This window comes from Phytophthora ramorum (genome assembly GCF_020800215.1).
Source record: "Phytophthora ramorum isolate Pr-102 chromosome Unknown Phyram_PR-102_s0003, whole genome shotgun sequence".
NCBI classification, from domain to species: Eukaryota; Oomycota; class Peronosporomycetes; order Peronosporales; family Peronosporaceae; genus Phytophthora; species Phytophthora ramorum.
Genome location: NW_027150649.1, coordinates 3,726,313 through 3,750,467, shown reverse-complemented (window position 1 = coordinate 3,750,467; position 24,155 = coordinate 3,726,313). Strand labels below are relative to the sequence as shown.

The window sequence follows — 24,155 nt, the reverse complement described above, 5'->3', positions numbered from 1 at the left end:
CTGGGCCGTGGCCGACGCCTCCGAACTGCTCGAGTCCGAAGCGGAACTCGAGACACTGGCCGACAAGTCCGACGAAGCGGATTCGGACGCCGATGATGTGGCGTTCGAAGATCCTGAAGAGGAGTCCGACACTGCGGCGCTGGTGCTGGAGCTTCCAGACGAAACTTGCGACGACAAAGCGGAGGACGAGGACGAACCCACGGCGGTGGATGAAGAGCTGGACGTTGTAGAGCCAGAGACGCTGGAGACGGCCAACACGGCGACGAGCACCAACTGCAGCACTTTCATGGTTTTAACTACGTGCTTGATGAGCTTTTCAAGACTGACGAGCAAAATGCTGCGGCCTTTTGTTGGTTGGATCGCTCAAGAGCCGAGACACGCGGAGAGTCCTACAGCAGAGTTTACAAGTGACTGGAGTTTGTATGCACGGCGATGTGCCAGGATTGTCAGCTTGAGGAGGCACGTAGTGTCCACTTTGGCCCACTGGATTCTGGCCGCACCTTCGTTATGACCGATTGCATTGCCACTTGCGGCTTGTTTGTCATACATCGAGCCCACGACTCAATAATTGAGCTGGCCAATCAAATCCAGGTATGAATGAGGTTGAATCATCCTGAGTGCACCGAGGTTGGAGTCGCTTGGGGCAACGTGCGGCTGCCACCGAATGCAAACACGTGTAGCGAGGTCCATGGCCTCGCTGCATTCGAGGAGTTGCGCTGATAATGATAAATATTGATCAAAGGAGACCTGGGATCGGTAAAACTAACTTCTTGCGAGCAACCCCTTTGATATTGGTCAGCATGAAGGTCGCAGTCGAGAAATTTACACTTCGCTGAGATTCTTTTCCAACGATACCGCTACGTTTACCTGCCTGCGTCTCATGTGGGACGTTTGCAACTCAAAAAGTCACTTCGTTTGAGCTATGCGAGTTAATTAATGTATTTTGCACTATTTGATTCTACCTCTGCAAGAAGCGCTCAACGTCTAATCCAGCTTGCTCACGCGCGACCGCGGTTCATCCAGTCAACAAGTACGGTATTTGCTTTTTATCGAGCAGTAACTTAACCAACGCAGCATGTCCATTCGACGAGCGGAGTGCAGCCCTTTGTCGTAATAATTGTGAATTGTGGTGCTGCTCAATGGACCCCTTTGGTCCTCTGGGATACTCTAACGTCGTCCATTTCGATGGTGATCATACCAATGCGATGCATTCCTGACAGCGGTTTGGTACACGCGGTTGGCCATTGCTCGTCGGTGGAGGAGCGACTTCCGAATTGATTCCGTCAATGTTGCTGACTCTTTTTCAAGCCGAGTTTGAACTGTTCACATTCAACGCCTGCATTTATCGAGCTCAACTATTCAACCTCCCTGAATGACAGTGGACATAGCACTAGGAACTGCGTGCGAAGAAGACAATTAGGAATCTTTCAGAAATTATCGCTGGAACAACTTGCTTGGCTTTTCGAGAATGGAGAAGAAGTAGTCAGCGGGTGCCTCTCGCAATAGCAAGCAAAACTGCATGTTGTGAAAGTAGTTCCAGGAATGGACAAAGCAATGAAGGCTAAACTCTGCAAACCGAAGTGACGTGTTACTACGCAGTAGCTCTTTGGAAAAAAGTGCAGAAAACTAGAGAAGCAGTTTGTCAAGTATTTTACAAGGACAGGTTGGGACTGCCAGTCCAGCATTCAAGATAGTAGCTAACGCGTAACCAGCCGATCAAGTGCTGCCGATTGGTTGGCGTGGTAATTCGCCACTTGATCAACTGCAATCACTACGGGGAATATGTGGTGAATCTTGCTACGTTCGTAAGATTCACACTACCGGCAGTACTCGCCTGTTTGAAATTCATAGTCATCCAGGAACTCGTGTACAGCCTTGTTATTTGCACGAGGCCTGAAGCTGTGCAAACCCTGAATTTCCTCCGGGGCCTCAACACGTGACACCAGAGGTTTCCCACCAGGAACAGGCAGCGATTGGTTTGCCTTGGCTTGGAATTCGCTGCACTCTGACACGGTCGCCCGCTCAGGGTACTTGGAGCGGGCGAAATTTATGCGTTGATGGACGCGCGTTCGTGCAGGCTGATACTCTGAATGCGGGTCGTCAGTCCATTCGTCTAGAGACGTCTGCGGCAACGATATCAATCGAGCCTGGGAGGGTGCTGGGAATTGAGATCTTGACGGCGTTCCAGTTCCACTGAACACCATTTCCGAAGAGGACCGCTGCTTCGCACTGACTAGGCAGCACAAGCAAAAACGAAGAGAGCATCGCTGGGCTGCTCCTGTGTCCGAGATGTCCACAGTCATTTTCTTGACCACGCTGCACTTTGCACAAACCACGAGGTGGCAGATCTGACAGGACCCATTCGATCCTGACAGCGAGAACTTGGTCAAATTTTTGCCGCAGGCTTGACAGTAACAAGCGACCGAGTCGGCTTGTCCAGACTGTTTCCCCTTGCGGCTCATTAACCACATGAGCTTCTTGGTATACGCGTAGTCTACGACGGTTGCCAAGCCGATAATTCCGTCTGCGGCACCTGCAATTGCCATTCGACCTGGCATGCCGCCGCGAGTGTCGAAGAAGCCGAGACTGTGCAGTGAGACTTGGCCGGGTCTGGTCTGGCGGAAGATGCAGCAGAAGCTCATGGTCGCTCGAACAAACCCCATGTCGGACAGCTCAGGAACATCACGCAACTTGACGGAGTGCATCAAAAAGTAGGCAACTTTTGCACCTTCCGAGTCGCGTGTCAGGCCCGAGGACTCCATGATGAGATAGTCTCTCTGCTGCATGATACCTGAAAGCATCGCGGGGTTCTCCTGAGTAAACCACTTGACACCAAGATATCGAAAGGGCTCTTGTCGTGTTGGCCCTTTGATGGTAGCTAGAATTTTAGCGTCATCGATGCGGCCCTGGATGTGGGAGCTGCGTAACCTCCAGGCATCGTCGGTCGAGGCCAGGCACCCAAACATACAGTCGTCCAGCGTTCCATCCATAGTCCCGTGCAAGGCCATGAGAGGCACATTCGTCGGCCTCATCTTCTCCATGATACTGTTTTCAGCAAAGGCGGAGTACGTCGACATTGATGACTCGATGCCTGTGCTGCTTTCTTCAAACCCGCGGTATCTCGAGCTGGACTTGGAGGCTCTTCGGGTAACAGACAAAAAGGGATCCTGTTTCAATTGGTCGCTCGTCGCTTTCGAGGTCCTTCTGTTCTTGCGGCGTTGGCAATACACACGTAGGCCTTCCTTTTCGCGAACAGTTTTCCACTGCGGGTCCTGGAATGTAGCATCGATGTCGAGAAACGCTTCGTTCGCTGCAATGGTCTCCCTCACCACGGTCTCCGCTTCCTGGACCAATGCGTTTTGCTCTTCCTGGGAGAGTTTCACAGCGCGGAACGCGTCTTTCGGCAGCCTGGACTTCATCTCGCCGCTCTCTTTGAGCACTCAAAAGAACTTGTGCTGCCGTGGTCGTGGTGAATGAGGATACAATTGGCGTTCCCAATCCTAAGATTGTGCGCGAAGAAGTACCTCTGAGAGCCGTTTGCGCTGCAAGAACTACAAATTACAGTTCATCCTGCATTTCACTGCCTCGATACATGTATCGCAGCAAACCTCGAAGTACTCGTGTTCAATGTGCACGTTCCGACAGTTTAGGGAGAAGTACGTGTACTGGTACCATCGGCGGGGAGTGGGTTGGCGGGACGAAGCACAAACTTCGATCCTGACGATTGTGTATCCAAGTGCGTTGTGCACCGCCATGGAGAAAAGGCAAAGAGTCCTCAACAACGTTCAGCGATAACACTGGAAAATGGCCATCCGTACCTGCAGAGAGCACCCGTGCAATCGTACGAAAAAATCAACACATGTACGATTAGGTAAGCCTACCAGCGGAAGTCTCGACGCGGAAGCGATTTCGAGCATCGTCTCCAAATGAAAAGAGAGATGAGCGGAGACTGAAAGTCATTAAAGGCACAGTGGACAACGAGAGAAAGAGAGAGCCCTATTATAGCGTAGTGTATTTGAAAACGTCTTTACGAATGTACATACATGTAACACCGTGACGAATTTTGACAATTTACCACGGCCGTCGCTGGGCCGTCACGTTCAACCGACTGCTAATCTTACGCGCTCACACCAGCACGTCTTAACGTCAATCGTTCAGTACACGCCGTTCAGTTTTCAAAACAACCTCTTTGGAGAAGGGAAATGGGCAATGATACTATCGTTGTGTATAACGAAAGGACCGGTTCATACAGCCTCGTCTCGAATACCCGCAGAATCGGCAAAAGATTGTTGCCAAATACATGATCCTGTCGCTCGAGATCCAGGAATGCCTGTCGCCTCGGTTTAGAGCGCTGGTTTCACCGACTGGGCACTGCCCACACATATTCGCAGGAGCTGTAAGATGGCTACAAATGAGCATGACCGTTCTCGGTCTTGATGTTGCCTTGCTCAGAGCCGTCACTCGACGACAACTCTCGCGACAGGCATTGTACAGCCAAATTGCCGTCGCTCGCAGCGCGCCAGCATAACAGCAGAGCGAGGCCTCAGCTTGAACCCCGGGCGGCCTGGTCTTCTGCTGCCATGCGGCAGAATACGTCGACACAGTCTAACTCAAGTGTAGGGCACGACAGCAGCAGTAGCGAGGACGACGCCCTCTCGACTGTCGCCAGTGGTACTGGCAGGTCGGAGTGGTAGCGATAGGAGCACGGGCGGTTCATGTTGGCGCTGGAGGTCTACGGCTTGATACGACGTGTGGGAACACATAACGGACTATGTGGGTACACGCACCATTGAGGAAGTGCGTTTGCACGGACGTCAATACCTGCAGCGACTAGTTTAGTAGCTAGTAATACCATGGCGGTGATGTGGGGGTATTCGGACGAAGCAAACGGAGCGCAGCAAAGAGAAGTGGGCTTAAAAGGATAGCCCGGTTTCCTGATACAAGACAAAATGCAAGAGTTTCAAGTCAAGGCCAACTATTGATACAACGACCAAGACCAGACAGGTATTGCAGTTCATAATACCAGATTGAAAGTAGGATCTGCGATGGCTCGTCGTAGAAATCTAGTCGGCGAGAGCTCAAATGAAGTGAGCCCTCTCTGCTTTTACGTTGGTGTGGCAAAGTGAAGGCAGGCGACAAAGTAAAGTTAGTTACCGGCGTACGTCTGATCTCATAGGTTACGGGTACTCGGGATGGAAGATTGGCATTGCCTCATAACAGCTCCCCAAATTCAGCAAGTGCCAAAGAACAACTGCAGTGCATCTTAGTGTGCAAAAGCATGAGAAAGCAGCGATACGATCTATATATTCCATGCAGGTATCAGCTCTAAGACCCTCATTGTTTCAGGGGTACTTCCTAGTTATATACACGGAGTCGGACACCGCGCGTAGTATTTGATTTTTCAGATATTTCGACCCGTGGTGCTCTTGGTCTTCCGCCGGTAAAAGACAGCGATCGTACTGCTCTCGACTGGATGTCGCTCGTGTTCCCTCGACCAACATAGTTGGTGCGACTGAAATCCACAGCTGCGTTGCCCCGTTGGGCACGAGTGCTTGTATGTCGATAGTTTGAGTACGATTGACTTGCCCAGTTCTGTTGGGGCTGCTGCAGCGTCGATCGGACTCCAGAGTAGGAGGCTGCTAGTTGTGCTCTGGATGTATGTGAGGATTCTGATAATCCTGATGAACCCTCAGGTCCACTTCGCACCATATCCCAGACAGACTGCTTCTTTGCCGTGAGCAGACAGCCCAGGCAAAACCGAAACGAGCACTGCTTGGCAGTGCTAGTGTCCGACACGTGCACAGTCATCTTCTTCACCACACTGCACTTTGCACAGAAGACTTGGCGACAAATCCTGCAAGCCCCACCTGATCGTGAGGCAGAAAGCGAGAACTTCCTGAAGCTCTTGTCGCACGCCGCACAGCAAGACGCGAGGGTGCTGTTCTTCCCAGACTGCTCGCCCTTGCTTCTCATGAGCCACGCGAGCTTCTTGATGTAGGCATAGTCAACGACATTCACAAAGCTGATAGCCCCTTCAGCAGCAAGTGCAACCGACACTCGGCTCGGTATCCCACCGCACGTATCGAAGAAGCCAAGACTGTGCACTGTGAGTTGTCCAGGCCTGCTCTGGCGGAAAATGCTGCAGAAGCTCATTTTTCCACGCACAATGCCCATACCGGAAAGCTCCGGCACATCCAGCACTGTCACCGAGTGCATCAAAAAGTACCCAACTCTCTCACCCTTCGAGTCGCGCGTGAGTCCGGAAGACTCCACGATGAGAAAATCTCGCTGCTGGACGATGCTTGAAAGCACAGCCGAGTTCTCCTTCGTGAACCACTTGATGCCAAGAAATCGAAACGGATCTTCTTGCGTTGGTCCGTGGATAGTAGATATGATTCTGGAATCGTCAAGGCGATCGTTGATATGCAAACTTCGTAATTTCCAGGCCTCGTCAGTGGGTGCAAAGCACCCGAACATGCAGTCGTCCAGCGTGCCATCCATCGTTCCGTGTAGCGCCATAAGATGGACTCCCGACGGCTTCATCCTTTCCATGATGGTGTTCTCAGCAAACGCAGACTTGGACGACAACGCCGTCTCCCGCTCGGTGCCTATTTCACATCCCTTGACACTTTCTCCACCACCTCGATATCTTGGATTGGCCCACGATGAGCTTTGGGAAGCAGGCAGAAGCGATTCCTGTCGCCATTGATCGCCGTGTGTCCTGGAGCCTCTTCTCGACTTTCGGCGTTGGCAATACACACGCAGCCCTTCCTTCTCGCGGACAAGTCTCCAGCTTGGATTCTGAAACGTAGATTCGCTATCCAGAAAAGCTTCATTCGCTTCAATGGTCTCTCTCACCACGGTCTCGGCTTCCTGGACCAACGCGTCTTGGTGTTCCTGAGGCAGCCACGCTGCGCGAAAGGCGTCTTTCGGCAGTCTGTACTTCATAGCTTTCGTGTAGCCGTCAAAAGTACTTGTGCAGCCGACGTTGTGGTGATCGCTTCCCCAATCCGACGATCCTGTATCCGAGAAAGTACCTTTGAGAGAGCCGTTTACACTTCATCACGCATTTTCATTCTCGTGATTCGAGAATAAATGGCGCCGTCCGGTACATTCGAAAGCCATGCATCATCATACCGGTACATACTCACATGTAGATAACCACGCAAAAGCCTTTTGTCCGGAAGCTCTTCCCTCCAATGTGAACGGCTCTCCGACTCCGAGAGCCGTTTACAGTTGTCCCGCACTTCGTTATTTTGCGTCGTTGATTTGAGATTAGATGGCAGCGAGCTAATGGCCACCACGTTTGTGTGATGTGGAGGACAACGCCGTGTCAATTGAAGTCCGACAGGTATGCTAGGGTGGACAGTAAAAATAAGCTCTGCTCAAGTTCTCAATGGAATTGAGTGACTCAACTCCACCGAGAAAAAAGAATGCGAGCAAGCACGATGTGGGGGATCTTGCGGATCGGATCAGCACAGCGTACATTACCTACCATTGTCCACTTGTCATTCGAGTCGACACCCTTTCTTGCTGGCTAACTTTGCCTTCAACTGCAGGAACAGGCATACGGTTGTCGTATCCAGAGGCGGAGGCATCGCTGGTGGTGGTGCACCAGATCCAGACAGGGCTATGGATGGCGTGTCGAGGCAGCCCAGAGCCCGCAGTCATCTTCGTCACCGCTTTTCATTTACCACACATAGCTCCCGTACAGGACGCCACCGGCAATCAGATAACATAATCGTTGAGCCGCTTTCGTCGTGTTGTGGGGTCCATTATTGGCCCGAGATGCCACACAATACGACTCTCCCATTGGATGAAATTATGTGAAATATCGCACTTTCCGGTACTCACATTGGCTAAAACAAACAGAACCGGCTCCGTTCAGCTACCGTCTTACCCCGCATATTAGACATGTGTGCTCTAAACGAATACAACCCTGCTCGTGTGTTCTATTCGTTTATAACGCCTACATGTATGTGCTTTTCATCGAGCAAATTGCTGAAGTCTGAAGAAATGCCTGTGTCCGGTCCCTTTTCTCTTATTTTGGTAGCCTACATGCTTCTCGTTCACACTGTAGCTACGTCACTGCTCAGATGTAGAATGGCAATCGAAGTACGAGCAAACCTAGAGCTTAAGAAGCTCAAGTGAATGACTCTGATCTTTTGGAGTTGTTGACTGGTGATAATTGCCCCCTACATTCTGAAGCCTGTGTTCTATTAAGTAGGTGTTCAAAACGAGGTTTGAACATCAATGTGAGTGAAAAGCGTTGTCTCTTTTCAACACATATATCTAATATTGCGGAGTAAGACGGTTGTGAAGACGCAAAGCAGTGTCGTATCAAAAGCTTGTTATAATAAAAGCTTGTTATAATAATAATGCAACACCGCCAGTAGACTTGCAGACGATGGGAAGTTACTGGTAAATGTCACTCGTCTGCGATGCCAACTGGTGAAGGAGTAATGTATGCTTAATGAAACTAGCTGTAACGGGCTAACAGAACCCGTTACCGACGTACACTGTAGTTGCGAGGAAGTAGGTAAAATGAACTCTGGTTGATTGATGTGGACATGCAGTAGTCGAGACTCGAGACCGTCCCAACCAACGGTTGTACGCTCGACTCTGATTGGCCACCGCGCACACGCGGTGGCACCCGTATGACAGAGGCCTGTCACACCATTCCCCATTCAGGCTAAGAAACACGCAGAGAAGGCGAAGCTTGGATCTTCGTCAGTCGAGAATTGGAGCTGCGATGGACACTGGAGACCTCACGTACGAAGAGACACTGGAGCGGTGGGCGCTGCACGATTGCAGCGCCGTGCAAGGTGATCGGAGTGCGGACGAGATGATCGCGTTGTTCAACCGATGGAGATCGACTCGCAGTAAGCCCGTCGCGGCGAGAGGCACCGTGACCTATCGGTCCATGGACCGATCGTGGACGTCCTTCGTGGAGCGCTGGAACATTGAGGGTGAGGAGATCTTCACGCAGAGACTCGAGCAGCGCGAGGCCACGCACTCGCGCTTGTCCGTCAGTGCTCTGGCCCTCGAAATCTGTGAGACGTCGTACGACGCCGACCGCAAATCCTGCTTCGTGCACTTCAAGACAGGATGTCCACGATGTCGCGGGTTCGATCTCCCGCGACCGAGTGCAGAAGAGTGGCAGCGCCAGGTTGAGGAGTATCCGCTCACCGAGTCCGAGCGTCGACTGATAGGAAGATTCGAAGCTTCGCTTCATGCGTCTAGGCGCGGCGTGGCGCCGCGCCGTCCGGAGGACTTGCCCCCTCTCCAAGGCTTGCCTCGTACGCCGCCACGCAGTCCGGAATGTCGGCAAGAAGGATCGCACGGGGCTCCCAGCTATCCGGCATGGGGCCAAGCCAGCGAACAAGATACTGGCGGTGACTGGGGACGGGGTCGTCGCGGTGACGACCACCGCGACTCCGACGGCCGGAACGAGGGGCAGCACGGGCATCATCGTGCTGGAGAATGGCCTCGACCACGTGGCGAATATTACCAGCACCATCGACGAGAGGAGCGGGGCCGTCCCGCTCAAACGGAGAATCGCGGACAGGACGCTGCGATCGCGCAGCGTCTGGATCGGATGGCGCGTCGTCTGGACGTGCTGGAGAATGAGAACCAGGAGCTGCGTCGCCGAGTGCCGCGGCGCCAATCGCCGCAGCGGGGCCAAGACCGGAACGCTGGGGAGTGGCAGCGTCGTCGCTGGGGATAAGCGCGGGATGGTATCGCCGCAGCCGACCGACGTAGAAAGTAGGATGAAGCCGGAGCGCTGTAGGTAGCTGTAGCGTGTAGGCATCTCCTAACACTTTCAACACTTGAAATGGTCCAATATACCTTGGCGCGAGCTTGTTCGCGCCCAAATTGGTAACCAAAATGGGTTGAATGCCGGACGTCGATAGCAAGACGCGGTCGCCGACGGCGAACTTCTCCATGTTCTTGCGGCCGCGTCGATCAGCGTTTTCCTTCTGACGATCGACTGCCACTGCAATCGCGTCACGAACATAGCGCGCCACACTCTGGCGTCGCTGCAAGAACTTGCTGACAGCCGCTGTGTCGCGCGGTTGTGGGGACGGAATGGGGTCAAAGTTTGCTGGAGGCGGCGCGGGCGGGGTCGCCGCGCCGGACGTGTCTTCATATGCAATTGCACGAGGACGCTGACGTGGGTTGATCAGCGTCCGACGTGTCCAAGATGCGATGTCGGATGGTGCCGCCCTCGTGGCGGCACGCGTACGCATGCCTCGAGTTGAGGGTCGGGCACCGTGCCGAGTCGTGACACCGTTCATCAAGGCGGAGGTAGCGCCGTCAGCGGCCTCAGTGCCGCTGGGCACTTGGTCGGCATTGGAAAGGTGCGCCGAGTCGTTCTCGTCGTCAGCGCCGCCTTGGGGAATCGAGCGCTCCATGCCGAGGAGCGCTGGAACGCGGGGATGGCGACCGTAGTTGACGTAAAATGGCGTGAGACCGGTCGACGCGTGAACGGCGTTGTTGAGAGCGAACTCAACCATAGGCAGGAACGAGCTCCACGACTCGAACGACGTGGCGAAGCTTCTCAGCACGTCCTCGACGACCCTGTTTGCGCGTTCGGTCTGGCCGTCCGCCTCTGGGTGTGACGCGGTGGACATCTTCAACCGCGTCCCCACTAGCTTGAAGAGCTCGGTCCAGAATGCGGCGGTGAAGCGGGGATCGCGATCGGAGATGATCGAGGTCGGCAGTCCATGGTGCCTGTAGACGATGTCGAGAAAGATCGCCGCGGACTGCGCCGCGGTGATGGTGACAGCGACCGGAGCAAGATGAAGCATCTTGCTGAAACGATCTACGAAGACGAGAATCCCAGTGCGGCCTTGAGCATCTCGAGGCAGCCCGAAGACAAAGTCCATACTCACGGAAGACCACGGATCCGCCGCAACTGGGAGGGGTCGAAGCGGGGCCTGCTTCGACTGCGACGGCTTGACTCGTTGGCACGCTTCGCAGGAGCGTACCCACTTCCGCACCCACTTGTACATGTGCGGCCAATAGAAGTCTCGCGAGAGCGACGCGAAAGTCTTCTCGCGTCCGAGGTGGCCGCCGCTGGGAGCGTCATGGAACTCGTGAATCAGCCGAGCCCGAAGGTCATCGTCCAGCGGGACGACGATGCGCGGCGGATCGGCGCGATCGACGCTGTATGTCAGCAGGCCTCCTTCCAGTTGGTATCGATCAATGCGGGCACGGCTCCGTGCGGACAATCGGCGCCGCGCCGTGTCGGACGGGTCTCCCAAGTACTTGATCATCTCGGAGCACGCCGCGTCCGCCTCGTACGCGGCCGATATCAGGTCTCGGAGTGGAGTAGTCGCTGCGACTTCCACTGCAGCGACCTCTTCAGCAACACACACAGCGCACTCGTCGTCATCCTCGTCGCCAACTGCGTGTCGACTCGACTGCACGTAGTCTGGCCGACGCGAGAGCGCGTCGGCGAGGATGTTGGCCTTGCCCGGCTTGTAGTGGACGACGAAGTTGTACTCGGAGAATAGCGAGAGCCAGCGCGCCATGCGCTGGGACAAGTGAGGGCTCTTCGTCGCTGTTCTCAACGACGCGTGGTCGGTGTAGATCGCGAAGGTCTGCTCGCCGAGGAGATATACGCGGAACTTGATGAGGGCGTACCGCATGGCCAGCAGCTCCTTATCATGGACCGGATAATTCCGCTCTGCCGGCTTCAGCTGGCGCGACTGGTAACTGATGATCCGCTCGCGCCCTTCGTCATCGAACTGCATCAAGGCGCAGCCGATCGCGAAGTCGCTCGCGTCGCACACGACATGGAAGGGCTTCGAGTGGTCTGGAAGCATGAGTACGGGCGCGGTGGACAAGCTCGTCTTCACCGCGTCAAAAGCCGACTGGTGCTCAGGACGCCACGACCACGCGGCATCTGCCTTCAGAAGCTGCGACAACGGACGGATCATTGCCGCGAAGTTCTTCGAGTAGTGGTGGAGGTACGTCGCGAGACCAAGCCACTGCCGGAGCTGCTTCTGATCCTGAGGAGCGGGCCAAGCGCAGATGGCTTCGATCTTCTCCGGGTCAGCACGGACACCTTCCGTGCTGACGTAGCTCCCGAGCACTGGGATCTCGGGAGCGCAGAAGATGCACTTCTTCAAGTTGGCATACAGCTTGTTCTCCCTCATCACTGCGAACACCTGCCTCAGGTGTTGAAGGTGCATCTCGACGTCCGTCATGCCGCCCGCGGCACGACTGTGAATGAAGATGTCGTCGAAGTAGCTGGGCGCAAAGTCGCGGAACGGCCGGAGCAGATTTGACACCATGCGATTGAAGGTGGCAGGGGCGTTCTTGAGCCCCTGCGGCATCACGAGCCATTCCCAGAGCATTCCACTGGGCGTGCTGACGGCAGTCAACGGCACGTCGGCTTCGCGCATCAAGATCTGGTAGAAGCCATCCATCAGGTCGATGGCGCTGAACTTGGTGCTGCCGGACATGGTGTCGAGCACCATGTCTTTCCTCGGAATCGGCGTCTGCGCCGGGATGGTGGCGTCGTTGAGCTTGTTGAAGGCGTGGACGATCCGCCATCCGCCGGTGGCTTTCTTCACGCAGAACGTCGGGCTGGAATGCGGGGACAGACTCTCGCGGACGTGGCCGGCTTGCCGGCGACCTTCGAAGAAAGCGTCGATCGCTTCGACTTGATCTCGGGGAAGCGGCCACTGCCGCGTCACACAGTACTTCGCGCCTGGCACGAGGTCGATCTCGTGCCGAACGCCACGATCGGGTGGAAGGGCGGCTGGAACCTTGTCCGGAAAGATGTCGCTGAACTCGCGTACAAGAGGAGCGACTGGGTTGCCGGCAGCCTCTAGAGCCGGCAACGACTGGGCAGCGTATCGTGCTGCGCGGGCGTTCTTCGGCTCAGCACCTTTCGGACGTGTGCGAGCGTCGGACGTTGAGTCCGATGCGTGGGTCTCGACGGATGCGATGGATGCGGCGTCTTCGGCGACGATCATGCACACTTGTTCGATCTCGCCCTTCTTCAAGTCGCGAAGGAAATGTTTCCACGAGAGGCCAGGCAGTCGAGTGATCTCGGCAGCGTCGCATGGAGGACGTGCGACCTCGACGTTGCACGCACGCGGAGGTTCGTCCGCGTCATTCCCCACCAGGACTGAGATCATCTCGGTCTCAGCTTCGACTGGATCCCGCGACGGCGCACGAGGTCGTCGCGGTTTACGACGACCGCGACGACGAACCGGGCGTGGAGAGTCTTCCACAGCTGACAGTGAGAACCCATGCTCGATCACGTCAGCAGACTCGGGGTGCCGGAACTCGACATCGGCACCAAGACGCGGAGCCAGTTGTTCGGCCGCGTCAACTTCTTCGGGGAGCTCTCGCTCGACCACCCGCGGGAATCCATGCTCGACCGCAAGTGGGAGGCCACGCTCAACCACATCATCGCTCGGACGTGGGAACCCATGCTCGACCACGTCATCTTCTTCTTCGGGGGAGAGCCACTGCTCATCCGGACGTGGGAAACCATGCTCGACCACGTCATCATCGTCTTCATCCGAGAACCACTGCTCATCGGGACGTGGGAACCCATGCTCGACCACGTCGGGGGCGTCCTGAGACTCCTGCTCAGGACCGGCGCAGGTTGCGTTTTCGCATACTGCACATGAAGGGCCATCGCTCGCTTCGGGTGCAGCATGGGCCATGGATTCGGGGTCCATGACTGTAACATGCGGCCATTGGTTTGGCGTTCCGCACAGGAACGCTTCGACGGCATTCACGTCGATATCGCGGGGGCGGACTGTACCAGCGAGCCAATCGATGGCAGGCTGGTGGCGAGCGAGCCACGGGATTCCGAAGACGCAGTCGAAGGAGCCACTCAGCTCGATCACCAAGAACTCCTCCGAGCCGCGGAACCCGTCAAACTCGTACGCGAAGGTGGCAGATCGCCGTGGCGTACGCCGCGGCTTCCCGTCAGCATACTTTACGATCATCTCACCGCCGCTCTCGCGGATGCTCATGTCCGCCGGCAATGCCGACAAACTCGCGGCGCGAACGAAGTTGTTCGTCGCGCCGGAATCCAGCAGGGCGCGTATTGGGCGCTGTGCACCTTGAACGTGGAGACTGAGTACGATCAGTCTCGAGTCGCTGCCAGATGTGGTGGCTGATAGGCGTGCGTGAAGCACGGGAGGGCTAGGAGGAGGTTCTGCCACCAGAGAACCATCGCTCCGTACACACCCAGTAGGGCGCCCCGCACCTACTGGGTGTGTCCGTTTTTTTGGAGCGGCGACGTCGTTCGCAGTCGTAGCGTTCGCCGCCATGGGCGACGGAGCACGACACACCGCCGCGCGATGGCCAGGTTTGCCACATCGAAAACCCTTCATAGGACGCGACCCCCGAGTGGAGGATTGGCGTGAAGGCGACGTCGGCTCCCGACGTCCGCGATAGGACTGGATAGCATCCACCTCCATGGGTTCGGGCTCTGGGTCAGGGACAAGAGACCGTGATACATCGAAAGCTTGCGATGCCGACACACTATAGTCTTCACGCAAAGCGACAGTGAAGGCTTCCTCCAGCGTCGGTGGCGTCTTGCGGGTCAAGTAGAAGCGCTGGTAGCCAGCATTCATACCGGAGACAAAGACGTGGACTTGTGTGGCCATGTCGACTGGCTGCGTCGTGATACACGAGGCGAGATGGCGCGCGCGTTGAATGTACTCGAGCATGGTCAGACGTCCCTGCTTTAGCGAAAGGAATGCCGACCGTTGAACGCTTTCATCTTGGGGCGGCTCGAACGCGAGTCGCAGGTCAGCCTGCATAGCTGCCATCGTCGGGAAGCAGGAGGCGTCGGCCACGAGTCGGCCGAGCGCCCACTCCTTCGCCTTCCCGGACAACTTGGAAAGCAGGAAGCGCGTGCGCGCGAGCTCGGTAGACAATTGCCGAGCTTCGATCGCTATGTCCACCTCGCAGAACCAGCGGTTCAGGTGAAGGCGGGTCTTGCCTTCGCCGCTGTATGTGGAGACATCGAGCTTGACGATGTCGGTCTTGTTCTTGGACGGCGTGGGAGTCGTCGCACGCCGACGTAGATCAGCGAGCTCACGCGTTAAGAACTCTTGAGCACACAAGCGTTGTTCGTGTTCCGTTCCAGTCGACAGGAGCGTCTTGACGACCGTGTCGCCTGACACCGCTGCCAGGCGGTGGAGTGCTTCCCACTCCATCAGCGTCAGGTGCGGGAAGTTCTCGTGCTCCAACGACATACTCGAGATGTCGTTCATCTTGATCTTGGGCGTTGAACGGACGACGAAGTGCTACCAGGTGTAACGGGCTAACAGAACCCGTTACCGACGTACACTGTAGTTGCGAGGAAGTAGGTAAAATGAACTCTGGTTGATTGATGTGGACATGCAGTAGTCGAGACTCGAGACCGTCCCAACCAACGGTTGTACGCTCGACTCTGATTGGCCACCGCGCACACGCGGTGGCACCCGTATGACAGAGGCCTGTCACACTAGCATCCTACTACCTGTAGGCATTTTCTTCTAGCACCGATGCCAATTTTTGCAGAGAGTTATCATCTAGCACATCACAAACACACCGTTTTTATGTGGGTGTGCTCGATGGTAACTCTTTGCATTGCTTTGGTCATGCCACGTCCTGCACGCTCATACCGAGTCCTGCGTAAATGGAACGCTTGGGCTAATTGTTTCTGATCGAAGGATCTTAAGCAGTTCCAGAATCACCGCAACGAGTGCGATACCCTTGGTTTTACCACGAGAACCAACCTCCAACTCTTAATCCAAAGACTACACTAGAATCGGAAGCAGCGATCCGTGAGGAGATTGTCGTCATACATCCCTTCACCACAATCCGTAGACGCTGCCTTTTCAGTGAGACTGCATCTGAGCGATTGTCGGCATCCATTAGCTATAATAGAACCAGATTTCCGGAGCTTGAACGATGATCGCGCTGATTGATCCATAGTCGTTCGATCTCGCCAGTACCTCCAAAGACAGAGCGACTCCGTCTTGTCGTAAACCTTGAGGTGGTCGTGTTTGGCGCCATTGATTTCTTTCGGCAGCCAGGGCGCGCGGAGGACCTACACTTTTCAAACTGCTTCAAGTAGATATAATACCATCACTTTGACCATCATATCACAAATTTGCAGAGCAAATCGTACTGCGCTCGCCGATTTTGATTCAATTTCTGACGGACTTCCGTTTGTTAATTTTTAGGTCGCAGTTGACGAGCTCAAGCGTGCTAATGACTATTTAGTTTTCGGTACGAAGTCGTACACCCCGTAAACTCTTCGGCTCTCGCGAAGCTTCACTGGGTAATGATGACCAAGCTTGAAACCTTGCGTCAGTGACAGGCGGCCGCTGTGTCGCTCTAGCATCACGTGATGCTAGGACTGGACCGCTGCGGCTAAGGTTGCTTCGTTGATAGGCACGAGTATCGGCATGTTGGTACTCTGAGTAGGATCGCCCTCCCCGACCATTTAACGGAGTGCGGATGGGTGGAAACAGAGACTGAGGCGTTGCTGGTGGCAGGGTGTTGGATGCCCTGTCGAGGCTACTGAGAGCCATGTCCCAGGCAGACTGTTTCTTTGCCTCAAACAGACACACCAGGCAGAAGCGAAAAGAGCACTGCTGGACTGACCCCGTGTCCGACACGTCCACGGTCATCTTCTTCACCACGCTGCATTTCCCACACGTCGCTCGACGGCAGATTCGACAGGCCCCACCCGATCCTGATGAAGACAGCGAGAACTTGGTCAAACTTTTGTGGCAGGATTCGCAACTACGCGACGCAGTCTCCGTGCGACCGGAGCGATCGCCCTTGCGCCCCATGAGCCACGCGAGTTTCTTGATGTACGCGTAGTCAACGACGCCCCCGCAGCAGATGGCAGCCTCTGCGGCGATGGCAACCGATACGCGGCCCGGCATGTCACCACGCGAGTCAAAGTAGCCGAGAGTGTATACCTGGACTTTGCCAGGCCCGCCCTGACGAAAAATGTAGCAGAAACTCATCTTCCCGCGCACGATACCCATTTCAGTAAGCTCAGGAATGGCCCGCAAAGTGACCGAGTGCATCAAGAAGTACCCAACGCGTTGGCCCTTAGAATCAAGCGTGAGCCCCGAAGCCTCCATGATGAGGAAATCTCGCTGCTGCACAATAGTTGACAGCACCACCGGATGCTCCTTCGCAAACCATTTGATGCCAAGAAACCGAAACGGGTCTCGTTGAGTTGGTCCTCGGATGGTCGCTAGGATCCGAGCATCATCGAGTCGGTCATTGATGTGCGAGCTGCGCAACTTCCAGGCCTCGTCGGTCGATGCAAAACATCCGAACATACAGTCGTCCAAATTGCCATCCACGATGCCGTGCAATGCCATGAGAGAGACGCCCGCCGGCTTCATCCTTTCCATGATGCTGTTCTCACCAAAAGCGGACGATGAAGACAACGACGTCTCCCTGTTGGCTATTGGCCCCCTCTCGCCGGAGGAGGATGATCCGCCGCTTGACCAGGAGCCCCCTTGCGTTTTGGAGCTCCCACAGGACCGTTGGCGAAACACGTGCAATCCATCCTTTGCTCGGATGTGGCTCCACTGAGAGTCTCTAAACGTAGCTCCGTCAGCGAGAAAAGCGTCATTGGCTGCTACAATTTCCTTCACAACGCTGTCTGCTTCCTCGGCCAGCGCGTCTTGTTGCTGGTGGGACAGCTCCACGTCAGGAAACGCATTTTGGGGCAGCGTGAACTTCATCGTCTTGTTCCCACAAGTCAAAAGCCTTTGTGCTTTCTTGCAGTGGCCACCCATGGCTCCCCAGCCCTGCCAAGTGCTTGGTGTCTCAGGATGTAGCTGCTCTTGAACTACAGGATAATCCACAGTAATCACCATCCAAAGCACCCCAAAGCATTACACCTCTCTCTTGGGATCCAGAGGAAGAGGCTTCGTAAAGCGTTCATCATTGTGTTTATGATCCAGTTGGAACCCCATCGCTTCAGTGTCTGTATCGGGTATCCATGAGCATTCATCGCGTTGGGGAAAAGTGGTGGAGAGGAAGGAGCACCATCGCCGTGAATTTTGGGTTGGTGGAACGAACAAGCAAAGCTCCCGGGATCTTGAACTTTGCGGCGATGCGCTAGGAACGTAAACGTACCGGCAGAGCTTCTCGGTGAATCGGACGACCTCAACTCATTTCTCATTGACCCTCGGCACGTGCACACAATCGCAGCTCGCGCTTGAACACGCAAAAAGCGCCAGACGAGACTTCCGCAACTGCAGATACTTTCTCACCAGGAAGAGGGTCGGCTCCACCGAGACTGGCATGAAAAAGCGTGGCATCTTCAAGCCACCGAGTGAGCGGGCCTGCAAGTTGACGGCTCAAGAGTTTGAGGATGTGCACTTCTCTGCAAAAATACTGGCTCTGCCCCCATGTTATCAAGCACATCGACACTCTGGTCATGGAGCCTCAAGGCGCGAATAAAGAAGCAGCGAGAACGGGTCAAGTACAATGGCTGGACGAGCTGCTGTCCCTTCGAGTTCTGGGTCCGTTCCCACCTCAAACTCGGCTTGCCCAAATGAAAACTCGATTGCACCTCAATGTCATGGGCGCACTGAATGCTCTGCAATTAGCGCTGGGGGGAGGTAGCGTCTAGTCCGGAGAGACGCATGATCTGCCATTTTGTGAGTGAACCATGAGCTCCGTGTGGGAAGAAGCGTACGACGAGGCCTCAGGACGCGCCTACTACTTCAATCGGCTGTACGTAAGATCATATCTCGGTGCACGAGTGGAGCCGGTAAGCTCACCATGCTTCTCGAGAAAACCAGCACAGGAGACACGTCGTGGACACTGCCAGGAGAAGCCACGACAGAAGCTGGATCCTCCACCACGGAAAGTGCTTGGCAGCAGAGCTTCGATGAAGCCTCGCAGACGACTTACTACTACAATATCCATACTGGCGAGACCTCTTGGACACGTCCCGAACAAGCCGAAGATGAAGAAGTGGACCTCTTGTACCTGACCTTCGCCGTCGTGCGCTTGCAGTCCATGTTCCGAGGTGCTAAGGACCGCAAGCGAGCTCGTCGTCTTGTGAAAGCTCAGTACCAATGCACCACGGACCCAGACTCGGGGAAGACGCTGTACACCCATCTGAGCACGAACAGATCGTCCTGGACGAAACCTGCGCTGTTCGGCTCACTTCGGATCCCTGTCGATGGCGGTGGGGAAGACGAAGTGGACGAGGATGAAGAGGACGACGATGATGACGACTTCGAGGGATTCCAGCAGGATGCTGCACGAGACGTCGAAGAGGAAGAAATTGCAACCGCGCTCGCTGTGAATGAAGGCGAAGAGGTCGAACTGGATGAAGCGACCAAGAGGAAGCTGCGTCGAAAGTATCCCCGATCCACAGCTCAACAGATCGTAGATGACGCCGAGGATGCTGGTGAACAGGCTCAGCTACTGGATATGAGCGGTCTTGACGCGTGGAAGCTGTCGTCTCGCATTTGGAACTTGCTGTTCCTCAAAAAGGTCGTGCTTTCGCACAACTGCTTGACGCGAATTCCATCAGGCATCCAGGACCTGATTCACTTGGAGGAGCTTGATGTGAGTTACAACCAACTCACTCGACTCCCATCCTGCCTCCAAACAACGACGACACTCACGGCGATTCGTGCGTCACATAACCTTATCCAGTCATTCTCGCCGAAGTTGTGGAAGCTGCGGGAGGTCCGCTATTTAGACCTCTCACACAACCGCCTCAAGGAGGTGCCGTACGTCGAAGGAGACCTGAAGCTCCTTCGAGAGACGCGAGAATGGCAGGTTGGCGTCGGGCTCCTGGTTGAGCTCCAAGTGCTGCTTTTGAATGACAATCGGCTTGTCGAAGTGCCGAAGTCGATTGAAAAGTGTGGGAGTCTCACGCTGCTGGACTTGTCCAACAACCAGCTCACTTCGCTTGGCGACGAAGTCCCAGCGCTGACCTCGCTGCAGAAAATGGTGCTACACCATAACGATCTGCGGGCGCTACCTGAAGCTATTGGCAGTCTATCCAACTTACAAGAGCTGGACGCAGCGCACAATCGCTTGATGACACTTCCGGAAAGCATCGGAGCCCTGGTCAATCTAGAGAAGCTCCTACTCTTTTCCAACCATCTGAGGCAGCTCCCCATAGAGTTCGGAGCGCTGAGTCAACTGCGTCATCTGGACCTCGACCAGAACCCCAAACTCATCAATCTCGAAGACTTCTTCCGCCATCTCCCCAGCGTCTCCTTCTTCTCTGCATCGTCATGTGGGATTGTCGCCTTCGAGTCCCTGGACTTCCTAAAAGATTCACCAGTCCAAACCATGCGCCTGCAACAGAACGCGCTGTTAGAGTTCCCGCTGCTTATTGGACACGCTGCAATGCAGGACACGCTTCGAGAACTCGTCTTGGCTGGTAACGACCTCACTCAAGTGCCTTTAGCGGTGTTGCTGTACTGCAGCCACCTGCAGCATTTGGATCTCTCGAACAACTCGTTACGCGTTCTCCCCACTGAAATCGCCCACCTTCGAAGGCTCGAAGTTTTGAATCTTGGCACGAATGCGCTCCCAGAGCTCCCTGATGAGCTGACACAGCTGCCGCGACTGCGAGAGCTGAAGTGCGATCACAACGAGCTGCAACGTTTACCACTGCGCATCGGGAACCTGACTGAGCTGACCAAACTGAGCGTGTCGTTCAACCGACTCGAATCCCTCCCAACGTCTCTGATGGAACTAACAAAGCTCCGATCTTTGTATGCTAGTGACAACCTGCTGTCCGCTCCACCTCCAGTGATATCCCGCATCAAATGCTTTTGTGAGTTCTCCAACAACCCGTTCACTGCTCAGCAATTCCGTCAACGCCAGGACCGACGAGAACGTCTTGGCCTTGCGTCAAAGCTTGTTGACGCTGGAGATTTCGACAGAGCAGAAGAGCTCTTGTCAAGGTTGATAGACGACGTCCAGACGCTTCCTTTCGTCGAGCAGGACAATGAGAGTCCGCAACTGCATTACAAGCGTGGACTGTGCCGCTTCATGCTGGTACACACTCGCAATGTGGGAGCACTGCATGCCGGACAGCCTTCTAACCCAGTTGTCTTGATGCACAGCTGAAGAGAGCAAGGCAGGTGATCGATGAAGCTTCGGTTGAGATCAGCACGTGCGAACAAGACATGCATGGAGCGGAACTGATCCACGCTCACCAACTTCGACTGAAGGCAAAGCAGCAACAAGTCCACGAGGAACGACCGGAGTCACCAACACACCAGTCGGAAAACAATAATGACCAGCCTCAAGACTCGACGAAGGAATCGTACACACAGGCGGTAAATCGGCGCTCGCAAGCAAGGCAAACTCACCAGACGCTTGCCAACGAGGCGCTCAAAGACCTGCAAGTGGCGACCGAGTTCGATTGCACTGAGCTCACATCAGCATTCCTTCTCAAGGGTCTTGTGCATATGGCGCTGCTTCAATACCCCGATGCCGTCGAGAGCTTGACCAAGGCGCTAAAAGCTGTCCACTCTCCACTTCCAGACCCTGAGAACACGGGCAACCAGCAAGATGCCATCGCTGGAGATGAAATTGAGCATCCACCAGCCATTCCCGAGTCTAGCATCCACCTTTTCTTGTGTCGAGCAGAAGCGTACCGCGGACTTGGACAGCTACCATCAGCCATTGCCGACTTGAGGCACGTCATATCCAGACACCCAATTCAGCGCGACAGCACGGCTGTTGCAACACTGGAGAGTGAATACTTGCGGGCTTGGGAAGCTGAGCAAGCTGGCTACGCAGTGGACGACGCTGCACTTTTCCGCGCCTTCAACATTGAAGCTAGTTCGGGGCTTGCTCGGCGACCTGAAGTAGTTGATATTCACGATGAAGCCCTCGCCACAGCTACTGCCAAAAAGAAAGCAGGCAGTCGGAAGAGCTCCATCGTCACCAAGCGTCTCCCACCAGCCGAACGGTTCCGGCTTGACTGTGCAGCGCACAGCGAGGAAATTGCAGCTAAACGAAATCAAGCCCGAGCCCCGTTCGAAGAGTTCAGCGCTCGCAGTCGCGCTTTCCTGGCTCGAGCACGCGACTTCAAGCGCGAAATTCGCGCCAACCTGCACATGGAGAGGGAAGAGACTCGGCAACGCCACGTAGAGAGAGAAATCGCTCGCGAAAACGAGAGAAGACGCCTCGAGCAACAGCGTGAGGTCGACGAGCGGATGGTCATGAAGTACGAAGACGAGTGGATGCACTGGTTCGTGGGGGAAGAACTGCGGCTTGAAATCGAGCGCCAGCGGCGCGCGGAGGAGGCTCAGAGACGCGCCGACGCTAAAGCCGCGTACGCTGCTAGACTCACAAAACGCGGCGGCAAGCGACAATCAGCGGTGGGTCAGCGCGGAAAAGACAACGCGAGGCGCAGCTGAGGAAATCAATCACATGAAGCACCACTAGGAAGAGGTTAGAAACTACACAAAAACTAGCACAAGTATCTTGTGGAGCCCAGTGTATTGCATCACTATCTCACACGTGACAACCAACCAACCAGTTTAGTCGTCGCAGGCCTCAGAGACGCACCCACCTCTATGCCTTGTCCAGCGGGCGGTTGAAACCTCCTCTACGGTTCATATACTGGCGGTAGTCTCTCTTGGTCTCGCGCCGTGCAGTGCCCACGGCCGCCGTCTTGTGGTTCTCCTCTACCTCCTTCCCCTTGGTGGTCTCGAAGCCCCCGAAGCCCAGCAATAGCTTCATTTGCTCCTCCTCACTTAAGTGCGACAAGGCATTCACCTCCTGTTTGGGCTGCTCCAAGTCCTTCTTCACCCTACACATATGCCACCACAAGGTAGAACCATTCTACGTTAGAATTCTACCCGACATACCTTATCCGTTCTACCACTCTAACCACATGTGTTCTACCTGTCAGTTTCAGGTGCCCTACGTGAGGTAGAGCGGGATGTAGAGCGTCGTCGAGGCACCGGAGAGCGGGTCTTGGACCTACTGCGGCTGTAGGAGGGACGGCGACTGCGGCGCCTGCTCCTGCTCCTGCTGCGGCGGTCCCTGCGACGCCCGCGAGACGGCGAACGGGAGCGCGAACGGGAGCGCGAACGGGAGCGCGAACGGGACGCGGAGGTAGAACGACGGCGTCTGCGCACGTGGGTCGAAGTGTCGCGGCGCCGGCGCCGGCCCAAGCTGTCTAGGGAGCTGCTGCGGCTTCGGCTGGGCGACATTTTGGACGTTGAAATGTGATATTTGAAAAGGGCTTTGGAGATTATTGGGTTGAGCGTTACTGTTATATTTTAGAAATCGGTGGACGCCCGGACTCAATTTTTTTAATTCAAAAAGTAGAGAAAAACCTGCTACGGGGCCGTATTTTAAAAGAGTTCTGTTTCGGGGCTGGTTGAAAACCCCAGTTGACAAAAGGTAGCATAGAAACTCGCTGGTTGGTGAAGAGCCCTTCCAGCATGGGATCTGGCATTTTTTGATGAAACCACAACTACGAAGAGATTTTAAACAATATTAGTAGCAGAACAAATAGCAACTGGGATAAGAGAATAATAGGCTTTAGGATAGGACACTAGTTGGCCCCAGCGCATCCGTAAAAGCAAACAGCTCAATCGTAATCACTTCTTAATTTGCTCTAAATAGCAACAACATCTCTGCCAACACCGTCACCTGCCAACTCAAGGACCACACGCCGGACACGCCTGTTGTCATACCCGCGTCTGGCTGCTTAGCAAGCAGGCCAGAGCGCATGGGCACAAGGACTCTGGCATGCTTGCTAAGCAGCCAGAAACACTTGCCATTGTGACGGCTGCCTTGACGAACCAACATTCACAGTGACCATGCATATAGTAACAATGAACATGCATTTATATAGATAAACAAGAAGTGCCACAGAAAAAGAGAAAAAACATGCAGGGTAGCAGCAAAGGCACGAAAAGAAATAGAAACAAGCAAAAAGAAGCTAGGACGCCTCTGTAGCACAGGAAGGCTTGCATGTTTAGGAGGACCAACGTAATTCATTATCAAATACACACACTACCCCGCAGATCGACATAATGTGACGCAGTCGCCGTCAATGGCAGGTATTGCCGCAACTGCAACCAATATGGTTGAACAATAAATTTTCGGGTGCATGCCTACCAATATCTGAATGGCGCAAGATA

The 24,155-nt window shown here is 54.9% G+C and overlaps 5 protein-coding genes across 5 annotated transcripts; 1 reads left to right on the top strand and 4 right to left on the bottom strand.

Moving 5' to 3' along the window:
• Window positions 1–1,817: 1,817 nt before the first annotated feature.
• Window positions 1,818–3,419, bottom strand: KRP23_4239 (uncharacterized protein; the record flags this gene model as incomplete). Its single annotated transcript, XM_067889171.1, has 1 exon — window positions 1,818–3,419. The coding sequence occupies one exon, from the start codon at window positions 3,417–3,419 to the stop codon at window positions 1,818–1,820; it is 1,602 nt and encodes a 533-aa protein (XP_067748357.1).
• A 1,124-nt stretch (window positions 3,420–4,543) lies between these two features.
• Window positions 4,544–6,948, bottom strand: KRP23_4238 (uncharacterized protein; the record flags this gene model as incomplete). The annotated part of the gene is made up of 2 exons (XM_067889170.1): window positions 4,544–4,732; window positions 5,707–6,948. The coding sequence occupies 2 exons, from the start codon at window positions 6,946–6,948 to the stop codon at window positions 4,544–4,546; spliced, it is 1,431 nt and encodes a 476-aa protein (XP_067748356.1).
• A 9,302-nt stretch (window positions 6,949–16,250) lies between these two features.
• Window positions 16,251–17,744, bottom strand: KRP23_4237 (uncharacterized protein; the record flags this gene model as incomplete). The annotated part of the gene is made up of 1 exon (XM_067889169.1): window positions 16,251–17,744. The coding sequence occupies one exon, from the start codon at window positions 17,742–17,744 to the stop codon at window positions 16,251–16,253; it is 1,494 nt and encodes a 497-aa protein (XP_067748355.1).
• A 935-nt stretch (window positions 17,745–18,679) lies between these two features.
• Window positions 18,680–22,415, top strand: KRP23_4236 (Leucine-rich repeat protein SHOC-2; the record flags this gene model as incomplete). The annotated part of the gene is made up of 3 exons (XM_067889168.1): window positions 18,680–18,744; window positions 18,813–21,042; window positions 21,111–22,415. The coding sequence occupies 3 exons, from the start codon at window positions 18,680–18,682 to the stop codon at window positions 22,413–22,415; spliced, it is 3,600 nt and encodes a 1,199-aa protein (XP_067748354.1).
• Window positions 22,416–22,572: 157 nt separating this feature from the next.
• Window positions 22,573–23,216, bottom strand: KRP23_4235 (tri-snRNP-associated protein 3-like protein; the record flags this gene model as incomplete). The annotated part of the gene is made up of 2 exons (XM_067889167.1): window positions 22,573–22,810; window positions 22,906–23,216. The coding sequence occupies 2 exons, from the start codon at window positions 23,214–23,216 to the stop codon at window positions 22,573–22,575; spliced, it is 549 nt and encodes a 182-aa protein (XP_067748353.1).
• Between the last annotated feature and the right edge of the window lie 939 nt (window positions 23,217–24,155).